We start from the raw sequence: 25,639 nt of genomic DNA on the forward strand, positions 1-25,639 counted from the left end.
CCACAAGAATCAACATTCGCTCGAGTGCTATGAGCCATGCTGCTGTGAAAAAAAAAAAAATCCCTTTCATTATACTAATACTTAGTCATTCACTGAAGACCTACTTCAGAACTCCAAGGAAAACATTTTATGAATCAAAAGCTAAGTACAATATGTTAGCAATTAAATGAGATAACATAATGGCCCAGGCAGAACCACGGTTCTCCCCACCACGATTGCAAGCTGCTGCAGAAAGAAATGCTTCTATCATCTTCCAAGTGATCAAGCCATTTCGTTTTGATTTTGGAAGGCAGGGAGAGAGGAAACGAGGAGAGACGGAGGTCAAGAGAATTCAAAGCTATCTGTTCTTTAATCAGAAGGAATTATTAAGGAGAGTTATAAAGGAGATTGGCTCAAAACAAAACCAGCCCTGGGATGGGTGTTAAGTTACTGCAACTCGCTTACACTCCAGAACAACAACTGAAGGTGTGTAGCTGGGAATGAAACTCCCACCAGCACTGGTCCGACGTTTCCAGTGTGTACCTCCCACTGCTACTTTATTTACTGCAGCTGGCCAACGTTTTATGGCCTGTTTCATGTATTAAAATTCAAATGTGGAAAACATTACCAGTATCCTCCTTGAATTTTTTTTGTTGTTGCTGGGGGGAGGAAGGGGGGTGGGTTTTTCCCTTCCCCTTCAGCTTCCTTTTTATTGTGGAATGTATCAAATGGTCAAAGGCTAACTTCAGACTGACTAAATTCAAAAACTATTTCCTTTGTTCTGATGTTTTTGTTTGAAAAGTCATACCAGTTTGCGCAAGGCAAGAAATGAGGATCCGATCTCTTGTGCACACGTTGGGGTTTCGGGCTGAGGAGCTCAGATGCGCTGGGCGCCCTGAATGTTTTTGAGAAAACAGGAGAAAGACTGCTAGGCCTCCGTCGGCTTCAAAGGGCAGCAGGTTGTCCTGCCATGGCTTTGGAGTTACTCTGTGATCTGGTTGGCTCGGCCGCCACCCTTGACTGCATTAGAAATGTCTTCGGGAGAGTGAGTGAGCACTTTTCCTCATCAGCAAAACTAGCGGTTTTATTGCTTCGGCATCGTTTCTTCCAAAATAATTAAAGACGTTGCTGTGTAATACGGGCTGATGATTTCCCCTTTTCTATTGCTCTGTTCATTCTCTCCCCTCCCCCTCCACCTGGGTCAGTCCCACTTCCCATCTCCAAAGATGAGTCTAGTCTCTTCCTCCTATCCCACCTCTGAATCAAACTCAAAGAGGAGGCGATTCAAAGGTCAACTAAAAGGTTCCAGAAAACATCTCTGTATAGTTTATTATTTTAAAGAACCACTTAACCTACATCTGGTATTTAAGAGCAAACTTTACATATTTATGGAAAAAAAAAAAAAACCTGTCTCTGAAGCAACGTCCTGGGTGCACGTTGCATCCGTTTAACATATGCAAAACGAACACAGCTACAGAAATTAAAGTATTTTTCTCTTGATTGAGAGCAGATATACAGAAATGGTTGTAAGTCACAGATCTGGCTTTTAATAAAGCCAGATTTCTTAATTAAAAGCAGTATTGTTTAAACATTGTAGTTAAAAAAAAAAGCTGTACAGACTGAAATCTCATATTATATGCATCCCAAGCGTATTTAGCACATTACCTGAGGCCAAGCTAAATTAAAATCTAGATTTTCCTTTTGTAAACTCTTAGCAACTGCCATGAATAGACAAACAATTTTTACTCAATGAGGAATTTTTAGGGTAGAGTCTACGAAAAGCGAAAAAAGAAAAAAAAGATTTAGCTTTGGCATTCAAAAATACCTTTCCACGTTTTAGAAGTGAGCTCACTGCTTCTATTTATAAACCAGTATTTTTGGTTTCAAATTGGTTGCAGGTTTCCATAACATACCGCTCAGGATGGGACTCTTAATCTTTTATTAAGAGAAATGCAAAGGAGGGCAGAAGAATACTTCTGAACGAGAAAAGAACTTAAAGAGCCTCACAATAACCTGCACTTCTTTTGCATTCTCCTTTTGGAATCATCTGTAAGTAAGAGATGCTCTAGTGATAATGGAAAATAGACCTTCATACATGCAACTTTCGGAGAGCCTGTAAGGCACAAAACAGGACACTAAGGTGTCCTCTGGTCAGGAGTTTGTAAAGAGCAGAATTACACAGAATCACTAGTGATATGAAATTCCCCACCCATACGGTCACTTCATTAATTGTCATCACTTAACATTTTGTTAGGGAGATTTGCTGAATCTTTGTAACCATCCAAGAAAGAATGCACTACCAAGTCCTTTCCAAAAGTAAGTGGCAAAATTGAAATTTCAATTGTAATAGGGACAAATCTGCTTAATTAGTATTCAAATAAACACATTCATAAATAGGTAGTGGTAAAACTACGATATACTGAAATTACATGGTGCCACATCATCTATTTAGACAGACACACCACATACTTCTACCTCCCACAGCATACTCAGAAGCAAAAGACATTGATGTGGCTTATTTAATAATAATTTAAAAAATCCAACCTATTCACATGTGAAATGCCAGCAACGTAACATGAACATTGGGATCTTTAGCTGAAGTCCCCAAACTGAAGATTTGAACACACCAGCAATGACCCAGCAATGATCTCCTAGGCTTATACTTAAGTGAAATGAAAACATATGTCCACACAGAAACTAGTACATGAATGCTCACAGGAGCATTATTCCTAATAGCCGAAGACTGGAAGTAACCCAAATATCCATCACCTGATGAATGGATCTTTAACGTATAGCTATACAATGGAATCTTTTGGGGAATAAAAATGAATGATGCTCTGATAAATGATAAAACATATATAAACCCTGAAAACATTATGCTAAGTGAAATAAGTCAGTCAGAAAAGACCACCACATACTGTGGGATTCCATTTATAGGAAATATCTAGACTAGGCAAATCTATAGAGACAGAAAGTAGGTTAGTAGTTGCCAGGGGCTAGGGGGAGGGAAGGATGGAGAGTGACTGCTAACGGGCATGTGGATTTCTTTTCTTTTTGTAGGGGTCAAAAATGTTCTAAAATTAGACTCTGGTGCTGATGGCATAACCCTGAGAATATATGTAGAACACGGTACATTGTAAAAGTGAGAGGGGTGAACTGTAGGTTAAATAAATTACATCTCAATAAAGCTGTTTACAAAAGAAAAAACTGCAGCAGTAGTATTTGTACTAGAAATTCTAATTCTATAAGATAACTAGAGTCCCTAAATTTAGTCACTTACCATGAGTGAATGTCTGTTGGCAGAAAGAAGACCGGTTCCATACCCTGAGGCCAGACCACCCATTGCTCCATTATGAGCCGGTCCAATGATTCCGTGCATGTCCCCATGACCACCAGGCATGGCTGTGGACGGGCCCACGGCATGATTCCGGAGAACATGAATAGCATCGTCCAGTCTTTCTAAACGATCTTCAATTCGGCTTTGCTGTTGGTTAATAAATTATGTGAAATTCGATTTAGTTCGAAATGCGTGTGTAGGTTATATAAATAAAACCTGAGTTGACACGAATCACACTTTGGGTCTCTGAATATATGTTTCCAGTAAAGTTTATTTCCTTAAAATTATAATAAAAATAAATAGTGACCTTCCTAGAAAACTGGTGAAAATTGTTAATGCTATAATTATAGTGTAATTTTTTGTGAACAAATTCAGTAATTCTTCCAGGACATTGTTAGTACACATGCTCCACTATATTGCATAACTTTGAAAGAGAATTTAGATTTACTTCAGAAAAGAAAAAACATTTATTGAGTTTAAGGAACGTTCTGGCAGGCAATGGTTAAAGATTTCAAAAAGTTAACAATGGAAAGGTGACCTATTTATAGATTACCAATTAAATTATCTTCTTAAGGGCATATCTCCTGGGTTTCCTCTGTGCCATATGATATAGTGTTATGTATCAAGTCAGGGACAGGTAAATGCGTACAGACTGTAATTTCTTATCAAGTACTAACAATTTTTACTGTGTTTCTTGCTTTCTAGCTACCATCACCAGCTTGTGTGTGTGTGTGTGTGTGTGTGTAAAGGGAACTGGAGCCTCAAAACGGTTAAAGAAAAACATCGCAAAAATTCTGTCAACCAAAGTGGTAGGAGATTTCAAGACTGAAGAATCATAAAGACTTGAATGAATTGTTCACCAGGGGCTTCTAATTGATTTCAAAGCCCTTACTATAGTAGAGAATTCACTACCTTATAAAATGAAAAACCAGCTGATCTTTTTTTCACCCCAGCCATTAGGATCCTAGTTTTCCACAACTGGATACAGCCTATATGGATGGTTTTTGGTGAAGAAATTGGACATGGAGATGTGTATTCATTTTTTTCAGTGTGATCCATAATGATATCAAACAAACATCTCCAGGGTGCACTTTAAAATACACCGTCTCACTGGATCCTCACTCTACATGTGTAAGCAAGCAGCGAAGACATTATTATCCCTTCCTTATAGATGTGCAAATGAGGCTCAAAGAAATTAAGTGAATTAATTATTCAATGTCACACCGCCAGGAAATGGTAAAGTCAGGGTTACGATCTAAGTCTTCAAATCTAGTGCCTCTTTGTACCGGATCATGCTACAATCCACTTTGATTTCCAACGGGCTGTGCAAACAGATACACCAGCTCTCCCGCCTGAGAAAAACAATTTCTAATTATTCCCTACTAACAGAAAGAACGTGTGTCTAATACAGTCAGTCTAGGGTACAGAGCCTTCTGATTTGGTGGGCTTTGGTGTTAAGGGGCTTCCTTTAAACTCCTAGCTCTGCTGCTTATGTGACCTTGGAAAAGTGACTAAACTTCTTTGAGTCTATATTTCTTAATTTATAAAAATAGGAATGATGATATACGCTTCCAAGTGTAAGCGTGAGCACGAAAAGAAATAATACACGTGCCTATCATCCTTTCCGGCTCACAGCTTTTGGGTGGAGAGCAGTTTCTGCTTGGGAATCCCCTCTTGAGTGTTCAGAATTCAAAGAGAATTAAAGCTGCCGTTCACAACTTACAAACCTAGTCTTTACAGCTCTAGAGCTGGAAAAAAACCAGTTTTGATCGATGGGTCCCAGAGACTGACTAATGGAAGGAAACACTTAAAAGAACGATGGCCTGTAGATTCATGGGGCTTATGTAGGCAGTGCTTACACTGTCTCAATCTGTGGTCACCTTATTGGCTAAAATGTGGAGGTGGCCGATTTACACACGACAGCATGGAAAAGCACAGTGAAGGGGAAATCCACCTTTGTATCTGCATTTTTAGATTTTCCTTAAGTTGTTAGCCAAAAGGAAGAAAGGAAACCCTGAACGGCTGACAAGACAACATAAAGATAGATAGATAGATAGATACATAGATCTATGCCTACTTCCATGTTCCATCTCAAAATATGCAGAGAAAAAGGGAAACTCAACCTTGAAGAACAGCTCCTTGCTGCTACCCCTCCCCATCTGACTCATATACAGACCAGACAGTGCACAGAGCAGTGTTGCTTCATGCATGTTTCCAGCCCCTTCCACCTAGAGCTGAGGGTCAAACACTGAATCATCATGTGATTATTTATAATATTAATTACACCAAGGGAAAATTTTCAGCTATTCCCTACAAGAGAGATTTAATGAAATTACTAGATTTGCACGAGAATCAAAGTGAATGAGGAAATAAGCAGTAGGCTTCTTATTCAGAGGTCAAGGAGAACACGCCTATGAACCTGTTATTCTGGAAAGCAAAGCACAGAGACGTAGACTCTCCAAGTGTTCCAGCTCCACAGCATAGCTGGAACTCCAGCACTCTCATGTCAGGAGAGGCATCTAATCATTGATGCACATCTTCCTCTCAAGGGGAGGAGGCCAGGATCCTTCCAAGATTCTTAATCTCTTACCTGGTTCTAGATATTTAGAGCCCTGAGGCTTCCACTGTAGTAGTATCTGGGTTACAATCTATAAACAGGAACAAGCATCGTCTAATAACTCTGGCTCTAACCAAACGCGTGGGCTTACCTGACGTGAAAATAAGAACCTTGGAGAGTGAACTCAATGGTAAAGGAGACACATGGCCTGAGAATGGTCAGAGTGGGGACTTCCCTGGCGGTCCAGTGGTTAAGACTTCACCTTCCAATGAAGGGGGTGTGGGTTCAATCCCTGGCCGGGGAGCTAAGATCCCACATGCCTTGTGGCCAAAAAACCAAAACGTAAAACAGAAGCAATATTGTAACAAATTCAATGAAGACTTTAAAAATGGTCCACATCAAAAATAATCTTAAAAAAAAAAGAAAGGCCAGAGTGAAGATGTGCAGATGAAACTTACCAAAGAGTGTAAGGGTCCTTCATAATTAGGAGATGATGAAGCCTGTCCTCCATTTCTAGACCAAACAGCTGTGCCTGCTGATATGAAAATGGGAATTACAATGAGATCCGTATAATCTTAAAAATAATCTTACCAACATTTTAAACAGTTCTTGTAAAAATTAGCAATATTGATTTCTACTTGGACAACAGGGAAATACACGTAAACTTCCCATACAAGAATTTGGGGGCGAGGAAAACATTTTAAATGTAAAACATGTAGACTGTACATGGACTCAGAATTCTCTCAGGCTTCCTCCTAAAAGGGAACACTTCAGTGATTCTGAATTTTAGCTAGAGAAATGTCCCTTTGATAGAAAACTATCATACACAGTCAAGGTACTTTTAAGAGTGCAAAGAGGGGCTTTCATTACACCCTCATGCAAAGCCAGTTTGTTAAACCAAAATTCTCTCACCAATGAAAAGCAGCTCTGCTACTTGTTTTTTAAATGATCTTTAAGAAAGGATAAGCCTTCAGAAACTTTTCAAGGAAATAAGATTAGCTGGCAGCGATCCACTAAACCAGAACTTTAAACACTCAATATAACAACATTAAGTAATTTCTTCCCAAGAAAACACGTTTTTAATGATTCACTATACTTAAAGAAAGATGCCTGCTATAATAAATATAACATGTCTAACCTACCACTTTCAAAATAAAAACCACTTTTAAATTTAAAATAATACATACTCCATGTAGAAAACTTAGAAAATAAAAAAATTCAAGAAAGGGGAAAAAAATCTATGATCTCACAGAAATCTCCTGCTCCGACACTGTTAGCACTTTAAAAATCCATTCTTCCTGCCATTTCTGGGTGTGCATGTGTGTGTATTTTTATGCTAAATAAAAATAGAATATTTCGTTCAATTACTTTTAGTGACAGAATCTGGACAGAGCGATTGGTGTGAAAATAGCAGTCTATCCCCATATTTATATCTTCATAAAGTTCTTTCTTCCTAACATGTGCTCTTCCAGGATGGATTACCAGCACCCCAAAAGTGGCCTTGTTTCAGTGTCTTCCACATAAAGCATGCTCCTCGGTTTGGGGGATTTGTGGCGTTTTCTAGAATGATTTGTTCCCCGTAACTTTCCCCTCCCATCCTTAACCTGGAAGTGGAGTGACAGAGTGGTGAGCCCTGGATTCCAGCCTGAGCTCTGATATTGCTACTGATGGATCCTCAGCACATCCCATACTCTTTCTGGGCCTTTGTATGTCCATCTGTAAATCAGAGCATTCAACTCAAACAGCTGTTCTCAAACTTTATTAGGTTCTAGAATATTCTTTTTTCCAAATTATAAAATGGATGAAATCAGAGCTGCTTTGTTTGAAATGGGGAACTTGGGAGTTCTCCCTGTCCAGACTCCCTCATCCCTGGCCTCACTGGGCTCCGTGTTGTCTAAAGCCTTCTCTGGCTCTGGACATTGACACCTGTGATCATTTTCCAGAGCCTAACAACATGGTACTGAGCCGGAAGTGTACAACAATTCTGAACTTGACTTTTCTGTCATGGGGAGTATTTCCTTGCTGCTCCATTATCTTCTATGTCATCTCTGGCTCTTCCCGGTTTCAACATTATCTCTCTGGAGATATGAACTAAAAGGTCCAAGCTATTTCCCTCTCTATTCTGTGACCCCCTGGTGTCAATGGAGGCTTGGAAAAGGCTGATATGAAGTCTCACCTAAGCCACTCTGAAAGCTTTGTGGCCATCTGAAACCTCCCACTCTTTACCAGGGAACCCACGTTATGAGGGGCCATGTGAGTGCTGCATGCAGGGAATAATACAGAGATGGAGGTGGCGGCATTCAGGCAAGTGACTCCAGTCTAAATTACAGTAAGGTCAGGTTTCAATCAGGTACAGATGTGATTTCGTGTTTTTTTGTTTGTCGGTTTGTTTTTAAGAAGCCACCTGTCCTCTTTCCCAAGAGAAGAGACATGTACCAGACAAGGCCTTTCTGGAAGCATTTATACTGGAAAGGCAATGCGCCTTTAAAATGGAGCTCCGAAAAGTGCAATGCTTTACTAACACAATTTAACAACTTATAATGTTATTATTTGAAGCCACAGGTCATGTTAATTTGTTCTATTAAATGGCAAAACATTCCCTTTTACTCCACAGCTACATCACAATTTATTTACACAATTATAGTTTTCTTCAAACATTCCAGTAACAAGGACTTTAAAGAGGGAATCTGAAAAGTCTAAAATTTCTGTGGGAAATGATCCTTTTGAACAGTCTATATTTGATGACTACATAATCTATATTCCTATTCATGACGATGTGAACTGGGTTTTCTCATTGAGATGTTTTCTTGGAGTATATTATTCTGTGCAGAGCCAAGAAAAGTTTAAGAAGGAAGTTTCCCACATGCCTGTATTTCTAAAAACATGTAATTATTACGAAAAGTTTTGGATGTAAATGACTTCACCATCGTAGGGCAGTCTGTCTCTCCCACCTCTTCCTATTTGTCTGTCCAGAAATGCTCTGTTTTGAGCTTTTGGAGGGAGTGAGTTTCCACCTAGTAGCACAGGAAGTGTAAGGGGGAAACCATTCCATAAACTGACACTCGGATGCAGTGGGTTTATGGTACTGTACCTGACAGAGACGGGGGAGAGCCAACAGGAGTTGAAGGGTTTGACGAAAAGCTGTTGTTAGTGTGATCTGGAGAATAGATCTTAAAACAGTGGGGAGAAAAAAAACAAACAAACCCTCATTCATTGGGAACAAATATTCAACAATTTTAAACCACAAAGTGTCAATGCAATTCATTTACAAATTCCAAGGTACACAATGCATTCAACGATCAACTGTAGTACCAATATTCTAAAATGAAAAACTTAACTGATTTTTCAATAGAAGAGCTATTGAGGTGGTATGAGATAGTGGTAAAAGAACCAGACTGGGGTCAGCCGACTTTAGTTCTTGTCCATTTCCTCCCATGTCCTCCCATGGCTGTGTGGCCATCAACCTACACAGATACTCCAAACCTCCCTTTCCCTCCTCCATACAACAGGCGGTTGGACAGCATCATCTCTAAGATTTTTGTCCAACCCCTTCTGCATTATGTTTAAGGCATGTGATTCCAAGGCATAAGAATGCTCAGACTGAAGAAAAACTTTTCCTTAGGTCACAATGCTAATATAAGTCAAACTCATCTCTGCCCCCATTGGTAAGGAAAAACCAACTGAAGAGACAAAACGTTAGAGCAAGTCTCCACTTACGTTTACAAATGATCACATTCAGCTTTTGAAGACCGTACCAGGTACACTCCTTCAGACAAGGAAGGGTACCATCTGTCACTAGTGAACATGCAAGGAATGCTGGATTCTAGCCTCTAGGCAGTGGGCGGGCAAAGCGGAGAAGCTGAGTGCCAATTATGTGACAATTTCTCCTGGGTCTCAGTTATGGTCATTTTTCTGAAATGCCTTTTGCAAAGTGTTTTGGAATTACCCCTTGGCAAAGTCAGTCAGTCAGGGAGTACCCAAACGACTTCAGAAGAAAATAAGACATCAAGATAGAAAATCTATCCTCTTAAAGGCCCTGAGAATATCCACCAATCCACGATCGAGTACCGGGAAGCAGAGGAGGCAAGATGGAAGACCAGCCATCCGCTGGAATCTTCAGAGTTCTCTCCTCAAGTTTTCCAATGATCATTATGCAAGGAAGCTAGCCTTTCCAAAAATCAAAGCTATTTGCCATCCATTTTCTAAAATTCTAAATGTCCACTTCTGATTAAAGTTCACCCTTCTGCCATGGTACATATGAAGTCCAAAGTCAATATTTCCTCACCGAAGCAAGTGCTTTCCCCAGAGCATCTCCAGTCTGGGAGCTGCCTGCTGCTCCGCTTCCTCTATTTGCTGCAAAAACAAAAGGCAGAATATGAAAAACCAGGCAGTGAGACGCCAAATGATTTTCTATTCCTGGTCCATTTACTCACAATTTAATTGCATTTTTAATGCTAATTACGACACATTAATCTTTAATTAGCATTAATTTGTTTGCTGAGGTAGATGTCAAATATATTCATGTTACATTTTTTTTTTACAGATAAAATACAAACCTGACACCCTGGTTTAAAGATAAAGTGTTTTAGTTGCTATTACATTCCCCCTGGTTGTATATGAGTGGTTGGTGGTGAACAGTAGCAGGTGAGCATATGATGGCCATTGCTAAAAAGTGTGCAGTACTTTCAGGTCCCTGAAATCCTCAGAATTTGCCTTTTCTTTATATTTTATATAGTAAATATATATAGTATATATATAGTATATAGTAAACTGCTTTCAAATTTAAAAAAACCTTTTTTTTGGCTATACAGCAAAATGAGATACTCCTCTCAGAGTTCCACAATAAACAAAATAAAACAAAAAAATCTATAACAGGCCTGCCTTCCTAGGAGGGAAAATATTTTTAATATTCTCCACATATTTTAAGTCTGTGTTCACATTTAAAGAATTTGAACCCTTAGCTACTAAAAGTCAATGTTGTCTCAAATTCTGGAGATAAAGTAAGTCCACATGATGATGAAGCAATCTCTATTATCTTAAACACTGGTGTTTCTACCTACAAAATAGATGAACAAAGAGTACAGTCAGCCTTCTGTATCCACAGATTCGGCATCCAAGGATTTAACTAACCTCGGATCCAAAATGTTCAGAAAAAAAAAAAAAAATTCCATACAGTTTCAAAAAGCAAAACTTGAATTTGTTGTTAGTGGCAACTATTTACATAGCATTTATATTGTATTAGGTATTATAAATAATCTAGAGATGACTTAAAGTATATGAGAGGATGTGCAAGGGTTATATGCATATACTGCGCCCTTTTATAAAGGGACTTCAGTGTCCTCAGATTTTGGTATCTGTTGGGCGGTCCTGGAACCAATCCGCTGGAAGGATACTGAAGGATGACTGTACTGTTAATAAAGGGATATAGGTTCTGGTATATAATTCGAAGCCAGCTCTTTCTAACAAGTGTCTTTTGGAAGTAATTTGCTTTATAAAATGGTATAGCCAGTGGTGTCCTTCTTTTACATTTATTAAGGCCTCAGCATAAGCAAACAGATATAATATTTAAATAAAACCTATTAAGCTCCAGGAGAAGATGTTTCTCACTATTTTGTGAAATAAGAAAAGGAAATCTTAAATCAACTGATTAACCCAAGCAAAACTTCATTACACATTTAAAACTTAAGAAAAATTCCCAGCCCCATCCTCAACCCAAGAAAGCAACCCTTCTGGCAAATGTGACATCTTCAGCTTCCAGATCTGTAAAATACAGTTGCGAGATCAGATGGCAAGTGGTCAAATTATCTTCGTCTCTAGCTTATCCTGACCTCTGCTTAGCATAGTTAAATTATGCTTGTTATTTTTACATATTTATATGTTAGGTATGATAGTTCGATAATCTTTTGATGTGTGCTTTATTTGGTTAACAAAACTCACACCCACATTCATTTGTTAATTACTAAAACTGAAAGAAAACTGGTATGTGATAAAAAGAACACAATCACCTTCTGACAAAACAAACCTATTCTTATTCTTATCACAAATTCATAATAATAAAAATATATTAGTTGCTAGTACTAAGGAATTTATGTATAAGAAAGTTCTTTGAAATGAGGGTCTGACATCATACAATTCAGCTGGTGGAAGGAACTCAGAGATCAAGGGTGCTAAAAATACTTAATATAAGAGATAACTGAAATTATATCTGGTGTGAAAATAAAAATTTCTGCATCAAGGAGTTCTTTTAAAACTTAAGACAATTCTAAAGAGAAAATAATAAAGATTTTGAAAACACAAAGAGCACTAACATTTTTTAGCATGTATTACCATGGTATTTGGGGGCAATTATACGTATATATTTGTTTTTCTTCCCCCCCCAGAAGCAATATTATCATATATACTTAAAATTAGATTTATCAGTCAAAATAATTTGTGATATCTGCTTGACTAGAAAACAGATCTTCATGAAATGAAAATTCAGAGCCACAATAGAAAAAAATTACATTACCTAACAAAGAAACTAAACTCAAATAGGATAAGATATTGTTATACTTATGGATAAAATTTGCTGCCGTAGTAGCTTTCAAAAGATTAATTCTTTGAACAGCTTTAAAATGAGAATAATAAGTGTTTTAAAATATACTTTCATGAAACCAAACAGAAAGAATTAAAAACCAACAAAAATATTTTAGAGACATTTAAAAAATAAAGTATACTCTCAATTTATCCCTTCCTCCCACCCTTTCCTCTCTGGTAACCATAAATTCATTGTCTAAATCTGTGAGTCTGTTTCTGTTTTGTAAATAAGTTCATTTGCATCTTTTTCTTTTTAGATTGGAAGTATGGGATTGACATGTACACCCTGCTATCTTTAAAATAGATAAGCAACAAGGACCTACTGTTAAAAAAAAAAAAGAATATGCCTAATTCAAAAATAAATTATATAGGGCATAAAAATCATACTTTAGAAGAGATAAGATACAATCCTTATGACCTTTTCATACTACGCCTTTCTAACTAAACTTTCTATTAGTGCCTGTTTTATACAGGGAGATGTTAGAACTCAGGAAGTATAATAGAAAGACAGGATTTAGCGCCTTACATTATGTTGTCATGAAAATGTTTCAGAAAACTACAAAGGCTGCTCATGGAAGCCACTGATAAGAGCAGACTATTTTTTAACATACAGCCAGCCATTCTACCTTGCAACAGCTGGAGAACCACCCCCAGGGCTTAAATTTCAAAGCAGTTTATTGGGACCAGTTTGCCCTTTCACTTGGAATGCCTTTTGTTCTGTTCCAGGAAACACTGGAGAAGACACATTTTCAAGAGTCCCTAAACATGTTCAGCTACATGGGTCCTTCTCCTGAAGATTTCTTTGTAGTTGTGTGCCTGTTATGTGAAAGGGCATGAATAATCAGAAAGTGAATATATATTTAATTCTCAAATAGCAAAATTTCTTCTATACTGAAGAAACGGGTCATGTTTAGCAAACTACACTCCTCATTAAATGTGTGCTCATCGAATCCACTTTCCCACCTTTAATGTAACAGGACTTGATTACTATTCCAGGCCTGAGTTTCTGTCAACTGATATTATCAGAAATTACCAAAATGCCCAGATAACAGAAACAAAGAGAAAAACTATTGCCGCCCTGCTTGGTAAAGACTGGATGGATTTCTCATGTTATTTTAGCTCTTACCAGTTTCTCTAGCTCAAGAGAAAAAAAAAAAAAAATCAAATCTCTAAGTAGAGCTGTAACATAAATATGAATGGAAGATGAGAAGTTATTAAGAGGAACTGTAATTTTGTAGGAGGATTTGACACTGCCAGCCACCCAAGCATTATTCAGATGGCTTGAACACAGGTGCTATTGCTTGCTAGAAGATGGAGCAAAAAGAAGGGTTTAGTCTTTTCAGCTACAGGTGGGACCACCCTCGGTCTCAAACTCCACTCTGGGGAAAATGACAATTTCCATTAGACATACCCTAATCCAAACATCAGGATGAGTGGTGTCTGGGGATTGACTGCTGTGAACCAGAATTTGGAAGATGTGTTACCCCTTTACTGCACACCCAGAATCCCAGGCTGGGCACATCCTGAAGATATAAAAGGATGAAGAGGTGCAATTCATAGTGCCTTTGTCTGAAAGAAGATGATGGTTTTAAAAACTTAAGTTTTTCTGAACTGTGTCCAAGTGACCCTCATGTTATTAAACTAGTAGAAGCAGCCTAACAATGTCATGAGATTCTCTACAAAGATAACAAAAGAAGGAGCATTTCCAGCCTTCCTACGACCTACAATTTTAGAATAAAAACTTACATCTAGGCTACGACGTACTCGTTTTTAGCAGGAGGGATTCCTAGGAATTCAGGGGGGAAGCTGGGCCCCCTGACCATGCGCAGGAAATGGATGAGAAGACTTAAATCAAACTGGTTTATTGTTCTCTGTTGGTGGTCTTTGTAACTAAGATGCCACGACACTGCTGGATAAAATTCCTATTACTCTTAGGCTCTGTGCCTGTTCATCACCCAACTGTATTTGAAGGCTCAAGATTCTTGTAAAAGACGAAGTGAATCTTATGTGACTACTCTCATAATAAAATTACTGTGAAACCAAGTCCTCAAGGGGAAACGGACATAATGTTTCTACTAGAAAAGCCACATACTAAAACGCATCGTGTCATACAAACATGTCATTAGAAGTGAAAGTTGGAAGCCAGATTAATCCATGAACCAGATAGATATTCCAGGGTAATCTTTAGCATATGTTGCATTCAATCAATCTTGGAAGTCTGTTCCTTCAACACTGTTTGGTTTGAGGTTTAAAAACATGGCAAATACCATGCTTTAGAAAAGCAGGCCGGTTAAAGACTAATAAAACAATAACAGTTATTATAACCATTATGCTAGCTCTATGCCCAATTCCCTCTGAGAAGAAGGGAGGGTGTGTAGCCCCAAACCACAAGCACTCACACCCTCTGAATGTATACAAGTGGTATCTCCCAGTGGGTAACTGAAGCGCTCTTGTCCTTGGGTAGTCTAAGGGGATTGTGTTAGTCTCAGGGGATTGAGGTGGGTCTCTCAACCCTTTTGAATAGGAAGGGCTATTGGATAAGGCAGGTAGGAAGGAAATATGCAGACAGTACGTACCTACATGTACCATGTGTATGACTACCATCTTCTAGACATCTCTCTCCTCTAGAGTTGGTATCTACTAACTACGTACAGTTCCTCCTCTGTATGCATGCTCACATGCAGAGGCATTATTGGACTGCAGTGATTCTAAAGTACACTGAGCAGCATTACATTGAAAGAGTTTTAGGAATCAAGTTGAAAGGCTCTGATGGTGGTAACTCTTGAAGCCCTCAGACTTAGCTTCTATCCTTAACTGGCTGCCACATCAGGTGAACGACTAAGAATCCACGGTGTGTTCCATGCACTATATTCATGTAATTTCAGGGTGCTAAACAGACCCTTCTAAGTCAGACATGCCTAATGCAACCTCCGGAGTTTGCTGGCAAGGCTTCGCAGAAAAGTAGTCGTCTACATGCCACATGTAAAACATTTTACTGTACGATTCTTTCAAAAATCCATGGATGAATGTGTCATTTTAAAAAAATCCTGTCGATGGGCTTCCCTCGTGGCGCAGTGGTTGAGCGTCCGCCTGCCGATGCAGGGGATACGGGTTCCTGCCCCGGTCCGGGAACATCCCACATGCCGCGGAGCGGCTGGGCCCTTGAGCCATGGCCGCTGAGCCTGCGCGTCCGGAGCCTGTGCTCCGCAACGGGAGAGGCCGCAACAGTGAGAGGCCCGCGTACCGCAAAAAGAAAAAAAAAAATCCTGTCGTTAATAAAATCTGAGTCAGCTTTGTCCTTCCAAGCATTTCTCAAAAAATGATATTGGGCATTAAAGGGCAAAAGAAAACAAAACAAGAAACAACGGCTATCCCTCCAAGTCAAACACAGCCATCCTGAACCTCAGTGAGCATCTTCCATCTTTCAGATGCAGAGGACAGAGCCGTAGGCAAAGGAGCATGTTTCCAGAGAGGTTACCCTCTGATGATTCTGGAGTTTACATCTCACTCCACATGCATTTTGTTGTCCTGTCACTGGTTGAGGACAATCATTGACTGCCAGGAAGACACGGTATAACATGAAACTGAGAGATGGAGCAATGATCTTCCTCTGAACTGAAAAAGCCACTTCCTAAGACATCAACGCCATTTATGAAAAGACTGTGTTGCCTTGCAACTTTTCACCAAGAAAACTTGAAAAATGTGATGTCCATGTGTTGGTGCTTGAACCCCATTCTTACGGCATTAGTATCGCTTACAGTCATTTTCTACAGAATCATGTGTGTAATCTCAAACATGTGTCAGGCTATGTGTTCCCTATTTACCAATTATTTAATTAGTTCTGTTTGTTCTTTGAGATACAGGCAATGTAATATTTCTTTATTTCCTGCATTTCAGAATGAGTGAGTATATGCCAAATATTTTCAAAAGTCTACAGATGTATCCTATTAATCCATACTGTTTGTTAGGGAAGTATCACTAACATCAGAAGAGAAATCTTCTCTTCTTGTTACACAGACATACTGCCATCCCTGGCTTCTACCACACTGTGAAAATCGAACTAAAGCCTAGGAGAATTAAAGTGCAAAGAAAAAAATAATAAAGTGCAAAGAACCAGGAGCGACTCGGACCCCGTGCAATATTAAGGTTTACTATCATACTTAAATTCTCCTCTGTATTTTAACTTAAGGAATTTGAGGATGTATTATTTTAGGGATGAACACTCTAGAATGTTCTCCCCTGAAGTAACCCTAAAGTAATAATTGTATGTATGCAAATTAATAAAGATCTGTTCCTCCAGAAAGCTGAATTACCATGTCTACTTATGTCCCGAAATGATTCTGAAGCTTTCTCACATGCTGCTAGTGATTTTGACAAGTACACCCATGATGATGGAGTAATTTATGCAATAAAGTTGTTCCTAAAAAGCATTTTCTGGGTTCCCAAATCGCACACTTTTCCCTTCGAAAATTATAGCTCCTTTATTATTGTCTAGACCCCGCTCCACTTAAACAGGGCCCTTTGGTCTGGATAAAAAGTTAAGTCCATCTTTAGGATGTAGCTGAGCCCATTAGTATGTAGAAGTCACCTATTATTGCCCTAACCGCCCAGACCAAATGACGGAGAGTAGATATTCCTGTTCATCTACAAGCCAGTAATGAGCCAATCAGCTTAAATAAAGCAAATTCCATTCCCACTGAGACTTGTCGTGGCTCTGCTGACCACAGCTCGTGGAGGATAATCACACCATCTCATAATATCTCTTTCTCCCCAAGTCCTGACTTCCCTCGTGGCGCAGTGGTTTAGAATCCACCTGCTAATGCAGGGGACATGGGTTCGAGCCCTGGTCCGGGAAGATCCCACATGCCACAGAGCGACTAAGCCCATGCGCCACAACTACTAAGCCTGCGCTCTAGAGTCCACGAGCCACAACTACTGAGCCGGTGTGCCACAACTACTGAAGTCTGCACGCCTGGAGCTCGTGCTCTGCAACAAGAGAAGCCACTGCAACGAGAAGCCCGCGCACCACAACGAAGAGTAGCCCTGGCTCACCGCAACTAGAGAAAGCCTGCGTGCAGCAACGAAGACCCAATGCAGCCGGAAAAAAAAGACTGTTTGGCAAATCAGTCAATATAAACGTTTTTTCAAATGGTGCCTAGGTCTACGTTCCTCAACTCAAGCTTTTGCTCTACCTTTGTACCTTCCTAAAAAAAGAAAATTACTCAAACCATAAGCAGACAGGAAATGTGCCTTGTAAGAGGATGAATGACCGGTCATCCTTCTTTATAACTAGACCTCATGACTGCAGAAAGGGGTTTTCCATTTGTCAAACCACATTGAAGTGAAATATGCTTTTCTCACTCTTTCAGTTCTGCACTTCTTTCTTTCTTCTTGTTTTTCGGATCTGCCAAAACTGCATTGATAGCTAACAAAACTTCCCCACTCGACCTCTGCCCGTAGCTCTCCAAGGTCAAACTGATGCAACACATTGGTAGAGGCTTTGTTATGAAAGTTACAAAAATGGAAACTCTTCCCTAAATTCGCCGCTTAGTGCGACATGGCGGCGAAGGGAAGGGCTGCTAGCTGGCTCATCTCAAGTGTGAAGTATATTATTGAGTAAGCAGGGAGTGTATTATTTAGGCAGAATTCTATTTGCAACATTTCAAAACACATCTCTTCTCGTTCATCAAAAACTCTCCCCCTCATAAGTGATTCATGCCACTTCCCGAAGTTCCAGGGACTATCTAAAGAAAATGAAAGAAAAAACAAAAAAAAAACTGCGAAGAGCTGAGGAGACTAAACAGCAGTATTCTTCTGTCATACATTCGTCTCTATAAAATGTACAGTTAGTGTTCTCGTCACTAACTGGACCCACTAGAAGTGATCATAAGGCCGAGCTAGGGGTGGGTTTGAGCTACAGCCAGAGGAGGTGGCGACCCATGGAAGTCTGAGGTTTTAATAAGACCCTGAAGCGTCAGACTGTGCCACTCATCTGAAGGACAGGGTTGTCAAAGGCAGAATCAGAAGCTGGTGGCTGCCTCACCGCTAACCCGGACTCTTCCTCCAGGGGCAGCTGCATGCCCTGCCTGCCTCTTCCCTCAAGAGAAGAGTGTTGGTGGGCTAACCGTCCATCCTAGGGAGAGGACCATAATGGGCATCACGAAAATTGAGAAGATGATGGCTCAGCTCATTCGACAGAGGCACTCTGCTTGGGTCGTAACTTATCAGTGAATTTGCTGCGAAAAAGCAGCAACTCACTCCTGGCCCATTGATGCCCAGGCATCTCCTCTCCCATAAGTCAGCAAACACTTCGTCCCCTCTGGAGGACTCAACGATGCCACAGTCTCCATAAGGTGAAGCTATCTAGTTATTAATAACAATCTATAAATGTCACACGAGCTAGTTTTCAGAAGACAGTGCTGTGTTACGGTTAAAAGCTTTGCACAGTGACTGGAACTTGAGAAGCGATAAATAACTCCTATTTAGAGTTATTATGCCTTCTATCTTACCACTCTTCAATGGTTCGTCTTACTGAAGTTCACTTTGTTAGCTGTTTGAGACTGTGAGAAGCAAGGTAGTTTTGGTCTATTTAAACCTTTATTCGATCTAATCACTCACAATGGAGAAAGTGGCCAAATTTCATTTTCTTGGGACAAAAAAAGTGATTACAGTCAAGCCAATGACAATTTGTGTTTGGTTCATCTGTCTGTTCATTTTGGTTATGTGATAAAAATCCATTGCTTGATTACTGTTCAGTGATGGGGTGGGGAGAGGTCCTCGATTATTAAACCCTGACACTGGTTGTTGGCAACAGAACTGGCGTTTCCAAGACTCACCCATTATACTGTCTGTTCCGTTGGCAGGAGGTGTACAAGACGAGGTGCTGTAATGGTTTGTACCACTGCGGTGGAAAGTGGACATCGGAGGAAGACTGGAATTGATGTCTGCTGAGGAGTGTGATGGATAGCTCTGTGGCAAGAAGCAGAAAAAGGAGGCCATAGTTAATCACAAAACATCTGGTGGATTAGTTTTCCAACACTTCTTTCAGAACTCTTTGCTTTGCAATGGAGACAGCCCTCGGAATTTCAAAATATCCAAGAATACATCTTGCTTAGCTCTGACAGCTTTCATTTTTCAAATAATAAAATACAAAGACATAGTTGGTTTGGGTTTGCATCAAATCTAGGGGAATATAATGGCAATGCTGGACCTTGAGAAATGATCACGATCTCTAAATATAAAAATTACTGCTTAAAGGCATGTCTAGGACTTCAGCAACATAAGAGACCACCACCACTATTATTTTTCTGTATGGCTTATTGATCAAGTAAGAAAGATTCCATAACATAATGAATAAAACGCCACCATGACCCACAGGGTTTACATTCCACTTCATCCTGACCTTCTGAATACAAACGGACCAAGAATAACCAGTCTCAAATCTTCTTCCTGACAAACTGGATCATCTTTCTGAACGCCAGCAAGAACAAAATGGTAAATGAAAAATTTCAAAAGCAGTAATGATTCAATCTCTCTCTAAAGCATTAACACATAAAGCCTGACATCAATGACTGTGTTGAATTACACTGGAACAAACGAACGGAGAATGACTTAGCTCCTCTCCCTTAGCATACGCCATAGAGTTGACTATGAAAAAAGAACATCGTCTTTTACAGAATCATTTACTTTAAGGCTTAGCTTTGGGTTCGACCATCATACTAGTTGTCCAAATAAGTTGCTTTTCTTGGGGCATCTCACAGTGCCTATAAGTGCTGTACCATCAGCAGATCACTAACAGAAACATGGTTATTTACAAAACCACGGTTATTTATAAAGATGGAGCTATTTTCTTTTTCATGACAAGAAAGTAGCTTAAAAAGTTATTCTCATAGGCATTTGAATGGATTACAGACACGTAAAGGAAAAATGTTTAAGTTAAAATATAACACTTTTTCTTTCTATGTAGTATATTAATGGGCTATGCATCTTTATTATATCATTATTGGAGATTCTGCTGAAATTAAGAGATTGAATATGATGCTGAAAGTCAGGGGTGATTAAAGCGTGGACACACTGTGTCTTGGGATCCCCTAGTTATTTCGTGAGGCCCATCTTGGGTTCTATCTCTTCCTTGAGGGTCCCTTACTACTTCCAACTCTTTCATAATCTCGTCTCTTTGAATCCCTAATGCATTTACATTCTGCACTGCGCCATTAAACACTTAATTAAATGTTGCTTTTCCATGCTTTCTCTTTCAAGAGCATTTCCACCGAAACTGCAAACTCTTCAAGGGGAGGGATAGAGCTCATAGCTCCGCATCCCACAACTTGTGGCTGAGTGCTAAACACACTCATCCTCTGAACAAAGAACAAAGAACAACAGGTTACCAGCTCGTGTTTAATAAATAGTGGACTGAAATGCTACTTATCTGAGAGACAACTAAACAGTTTAGAAAATGAATCTACATTTTGGAGTCAGTTTGCCAATGACGTGGCAGATGCCTTTGGAAATATTACCTCTGCACACTCCAAACAGTCCAACGGAAAGGACAACTTCAGTGAGAAAGTTGGGATGATGCCCTTAAACCATTCCAAGTTCCCAAGAATGCCTTTCAAACTTTAAAATTTCATGGACATCTTTGCTTGACCAAAAATTCCTTAGGCCACCTGTTAAACTCATTTCTACTTGGCACTTACAGAATACCCCAAGTAGTCCACGAAATTTTCTCCAAAGAATGATAGAGTGGGCCCATTCCATAGTACGACTGACCTAAAAAACTGGATAAGCCATGGAAGACCAAACTTAGAAGAGCTATTTCTGCTTGAGAGCTAAAGACTATAATAATGTAGAAAAAAGAAACAGACTATGGAAAAAGAAAAGTAAAAAAGATGGTTTGATTTCATTTCTACCCAGTCCTATTCCATGCTGAGTTTCTGAAGCATAGAGAAACCTTATAAATCAGTCCCAAGCTTGCAAAAATCAAAACAGAGGAAAAAGCATTTTGAAAAATAGTTAAATAACTACAATAATGACAGGATGAGACAGGAAAAAGATTACTGCATCAGTGAGAACTTTTAGACCCTTTCAACTTGGTGTAAAATGGGCAGTAATTCAGGATTTGACAAAGAGTTACTACTGAGTTCAGAGAATAAAGAGAAAAGTTCTTCCCCACAGATTTTAATGGGGAAACCAATGCAATCCATGTAAATCAGTAATTTTTAGAGACTCACAGAAAATCAGATGCTGAAAGAAGTTAATGAGATTTATAACTAGACTATTTTACAAAGAAAAGGATTTTGACAACTACTGTCACTCAAAGATGTAATAAAAACACCCACAGAAAATATTAGTGATATGTGAATAATGTCTCTTTAAGAGTATTTAGGGATCAACTATAAGCACTCCCCTTAGTCTTTCTTACTTCAGCTATTAATACTGTCTACCCTGCTTGCCACAAAGCAAAGGAAAGGGGAAGTATGACAAAGTGTTATGGTTTTACATGCCCACTATTTGTTTATTTATTTTTACTTATGATACCCAATTATAGTGTATGTGGAGTCTACTGACAGAGTAAGTGTTGAAAATGTTTCCATGAGTGATGTTTTTATCAACCTATGGGTCGATAATTCACAAAGAAGAAAATATAGTTGTTAGCACATACTAAGAATAAAGTAGTCAAACTTCGGGCTAGAGCAGGGTTGCACAATCTTGGCACTGTTGATCTTTTGTGCCTGACCATTCTTTGCTTGGCAGGGGTTGGGTGTGGGTGTAGGGGGGTTCCTCCCACGCACTGTAGTATGTTTCCCGAATCCCTGGTCTCTGTACGCTAGATTCCAGCAGCACCTATATGCACCACGCCCCTCTGAGTTGTAACATCCCAAAATGTCTCCAGAGATCACCAAACATTCCCTGTAGGGCAAAATCGCTCCCAGTGAGAGTCACTGGAGTAAGACTTTATGTTACAAACAATGAAAGACAACAGCACTTCCTTTATATTAAAATTCCAGACTCCCAGGACTATTTCCCTGTGTGGTACAAAGACCATGCCTAACCCATGCCAGAGTGCAGGGATTCTATCCTATTTTTGAAAAGAACTCTGCCAAGTCATTCCAAACTTAAGCCTTCTACAACAGCTCATCCCAAAGCTTAACCACAAACTCCATTCTTCTGAGTGATTTTGCATGTGTATCTGTGACATAGCAGTGATTAGCTGTGGGATTGTTGTAGAGGCTGAAACTGTTCAGGGGATTTAAAGAATCAAAATGGGTGACTTGACAGTTGCTACTGATATATGTGGATTTTAAGCTTTGTGATTACATGTTCTATTATAACACAGTATAAAGTGATAAAGGCAATAATGTTTCTAAAATGTGCTACCTTCAGAGACATACTAATTTGGCCAAATTACACCCAAAGTAATCCAAGGAAAGCTTTCTTCTTTTTCTCAAACTATTCCTTTGTTCAGTATAGAATTGGGCAAAAGCTCCAGATGAAATTTTTTTTTTTTTTTTTTTTTGCGGTAGGCGGGCCTCTCACTGTTGTGGCCTCTCCCGTTGCGGAACACAGGCTCCAGATGCGCAGGCCCAGCGGCCATGGCCCACGGGCCCAGCCGCTCCACGGCACGTGGGATCCTCCCGGAGCAGGGCACGAACCCGTGTCCCCTGCATCGGCAGGCGGACTCTCAACCACTGCGCCACCAGGGAAGCCCTCCAGATGAAAATTTTAAGGAACTACCATTACTTTTAAATGAAAGGTAACTAAGCACCTACTGTATACTCAAATGATTCTCAATCACTCTCAGATTTTTAGAAGTCACTTCAGCAAGAGAATTTTGAATAGTTACCGAAATCACAATGATTACTAGATATAATCATTCAATAGTTTCCCTATCAGTGAGAAAATTCATCAGGCTACATTACCAGAGACCTAATTCATTTGCCCTTCTCAAAAACAAAACCCCTCATCTCTAAGATCTGCTAAATGATCATGTTAAGAATGCAAACTGTTTTGAGATGGATAAATGACATTACAAATACAGCACCTGATACAACCTATTGGGTTACTCCTTCAAAATGATCTTTCCTCCTGGTTGATAATATTGTTTTGGTTCAGCAAACTTTTCTAAAAGGGTGTAGCTGGTTTCCTTCTTAAAATTACATTTTCTGTGCATTTGAGCGCATTTTCAACATGCTTCCGCCATGCAGTGAACTCGATTGGGATAAAAATCAAACCACCTAAGTCGAAGTTCTAGATCATGATAAAGGAAGAAAGAAATACAGGAGCGAAGAAAAGTAAATGTCAAATGAAATTCCAACACATAGTACAGTGCCGAAGTCTTTTATTTGTAATCAAAACTTTCCTTGCCTACAGGACACATACAATTTTGATCATGGGTCCTTTAGAGAAGTACAAAATGATGATGGCGAAATAAAAATGTTAGCCAAGAAGAAATTCTAGTATAATAGTAAGTGCTATTTCTTTAAGCTTTCATGCTAATGACTCTAAGTAGGAGGTGGGAGAAGAAGAAATGTGAAAGTAAATCATCTGCTATTTATTGAAAATGTGCTGAAATTTAAGATAGTTTGTGATTTCCACATTCAAACTTGAGAGATGATTAAAAAAAGGTCAATTCCATCTCCATCATTTATCTCTCATTTGAGGATAAGCTAACTGACCCCCCAGTGTCTCTGTCACTAGGACTAACTAAATTGATACTTGAAAGGATATCGGAAATCTTAACCTCTGGGATGTTTTCAGTCATCAGAATAGGATATGTCACCATTTCAATATCTCTGGTGGCCGAGCAAAAGAGAATAAAGACCACAGAAATCCAGAAAGTACTATCTCCCATATTAGAACAGAGAAAGAAACATAAATCTGGGTATTAGAAGAAAAAGGAGCACATCGCAAGATGGAGAGTAGTAATATAAGTCCCACTAACTGGATTTTTCATACTCTTTTGCATTTTGAAGATTAGAGGTTCATACCTTTTTTAAAGCCATTTTACTGCGCAAGATACTTGGTCCCATATTATCTGTATCCCAAACCTTCATGATCTAGAAGTACTCTTTCCTCCATTTAGTGATAGACTTAAGTTCATCAGTGGGTTCTGGGCTGTGGTAGTTTTTGAGGTTAGAAAAACATCTGATGCGTTACTTCCTCCAGAATAAAGACACGTACTAGGATGGATGAGTATAGTATTGGAGGGTATGGAAGTATAGCTAAAATACTGAAAATTGGGAATCTGATCTAAATAGAAGCCCCACGGTTGCTGTTACTGATGGGAGTGTATAGGAAACATGAACGCTTTCCCTCAGGTGTGGTACAAGAGTTCAAAGCTGTCACCAGCTACAGAAGCCGGTCAAGGGGAAATGGAAATGCCCGTGGGAGATGTGTTATCACCTACTTTCAAAGTCCACTGGCTATCACTCTGCCCCCTGCAGTATATCCTTCAGTACTACAGATAGCAAAAAACCCCACCCCAAACCCAAAACCAAAAACAACCAAAAAAAAAAAAACCCAAGGAGCCGCCACAGCTAAAATTCTGCAACTCAAATACAATATGTATTTATGTACCAAGGGACGATGACACTGTGATAAAGAAAGCACAGAACAAAACGCAATAAACAGAAGGACAGCGACAAAGAGAATATGGCTTATGAAGGTGGTCTGATTGAGTTTATGTCTTTGACTGCAGAAACAATACAACTGTAAGAATAACGGGTACGTGCCAGTTTTACATTCATCGATAGAGTCCATGTGTACGTGCATGCAAAGACAGGGTGAGATTTAATAAACCAGCTGTGTTGTCCCCATTACCAAGTGAGTCTGCCTTACCAAACGTTCATGTGGATGCAGGCTGCAGTAGCTGCTAGACTGTGGAATATGAGAAGAATTGCCCAACATTCCTCCATAGCCAGGCTGATTCATCCCACTGGAGGAGCTCCAAGGGTCACTGCTGTGATGGCCATCTGTAAAGGACAAAGAAAACCATGACTTTTCTGAGGCACTCAGCCTTGCCTTATAGAGTAGGGTGTTTTCATATCCTGGAAAATGACTGCCTGTTGTATATTCATCTTTGTGTTGGTGAGGTGATTATATCAGAAGACAGTCTCATTATTTTTTCCCAAGTGGCTCTATATTGCCAAACAAATATAAATATTTAACAGAGTTAAAGGGTTCTTAGTAAA

At 39.4% G+C, this 25,639-nt stretch overlaps 1 protein-coding gene across 27 annotated transcripts in view; it reads right to left on the bottom strand.

The window, feature by feature from the left end:
- The window catches only part of TCF4 (transcription factor 4), a 358,246-nt gene that overhangs the window by 28,811 nt on the left and 303,796 nt on the right, over positions 1 to 25,639 (bottom strand). For 22 of the 27 annotated variants that reach the window (XM_030867994.2, XM_030867986.3, XM_030867985.2 and 19 more), the window contains 6 exons: positions 25,287 to 25,420; positions 19,286 to 19,418; positions 10,159 to 10,226; positions 8,965 to 9,043; positions 6,332 to 6,408; positions 3,260 to 3,463 (listed from right to left, as the gene is read on the bottom strand). In XM_030867994.2, the coding sequence (XP_030723854.1) occupies positions 3,260 to 3,463; positions 6,332 to 6,408; positions 8,965 to 9,043; positions 10,159 to 10,226; positions 19,286 to 19,418; positions 25,287 to 25,420 (695 nt within the window). The remainder of the gene's footprint in view (positions 1 to 3,259; positions 3,464 to 6,331; positions 6,409 to 8,964; positions 9,044 to 10,158; positions 10,227 to 19,285; positions 19,419 to 25,286; positions 25,421 to 25,639) is intronic. The other 5 variants (XM_060283182.2, XM_060283172.1, XM_060283170.1 and 2 more) reach the window with 1 other exon arrangement.

This window comes from Globicephala melas, chromosome 13, assembly GCF_963455315.2.
Source record: "Globicephala melas chromosome 13, mGloMel1.2, whole genome shotgun sequence".
Lineage (NCBI taxonomy): Eukaryota > Metazoa > Chordata > Mammalia > Artiodactyla > Delphinidae > Globicephala > Globicephala melas.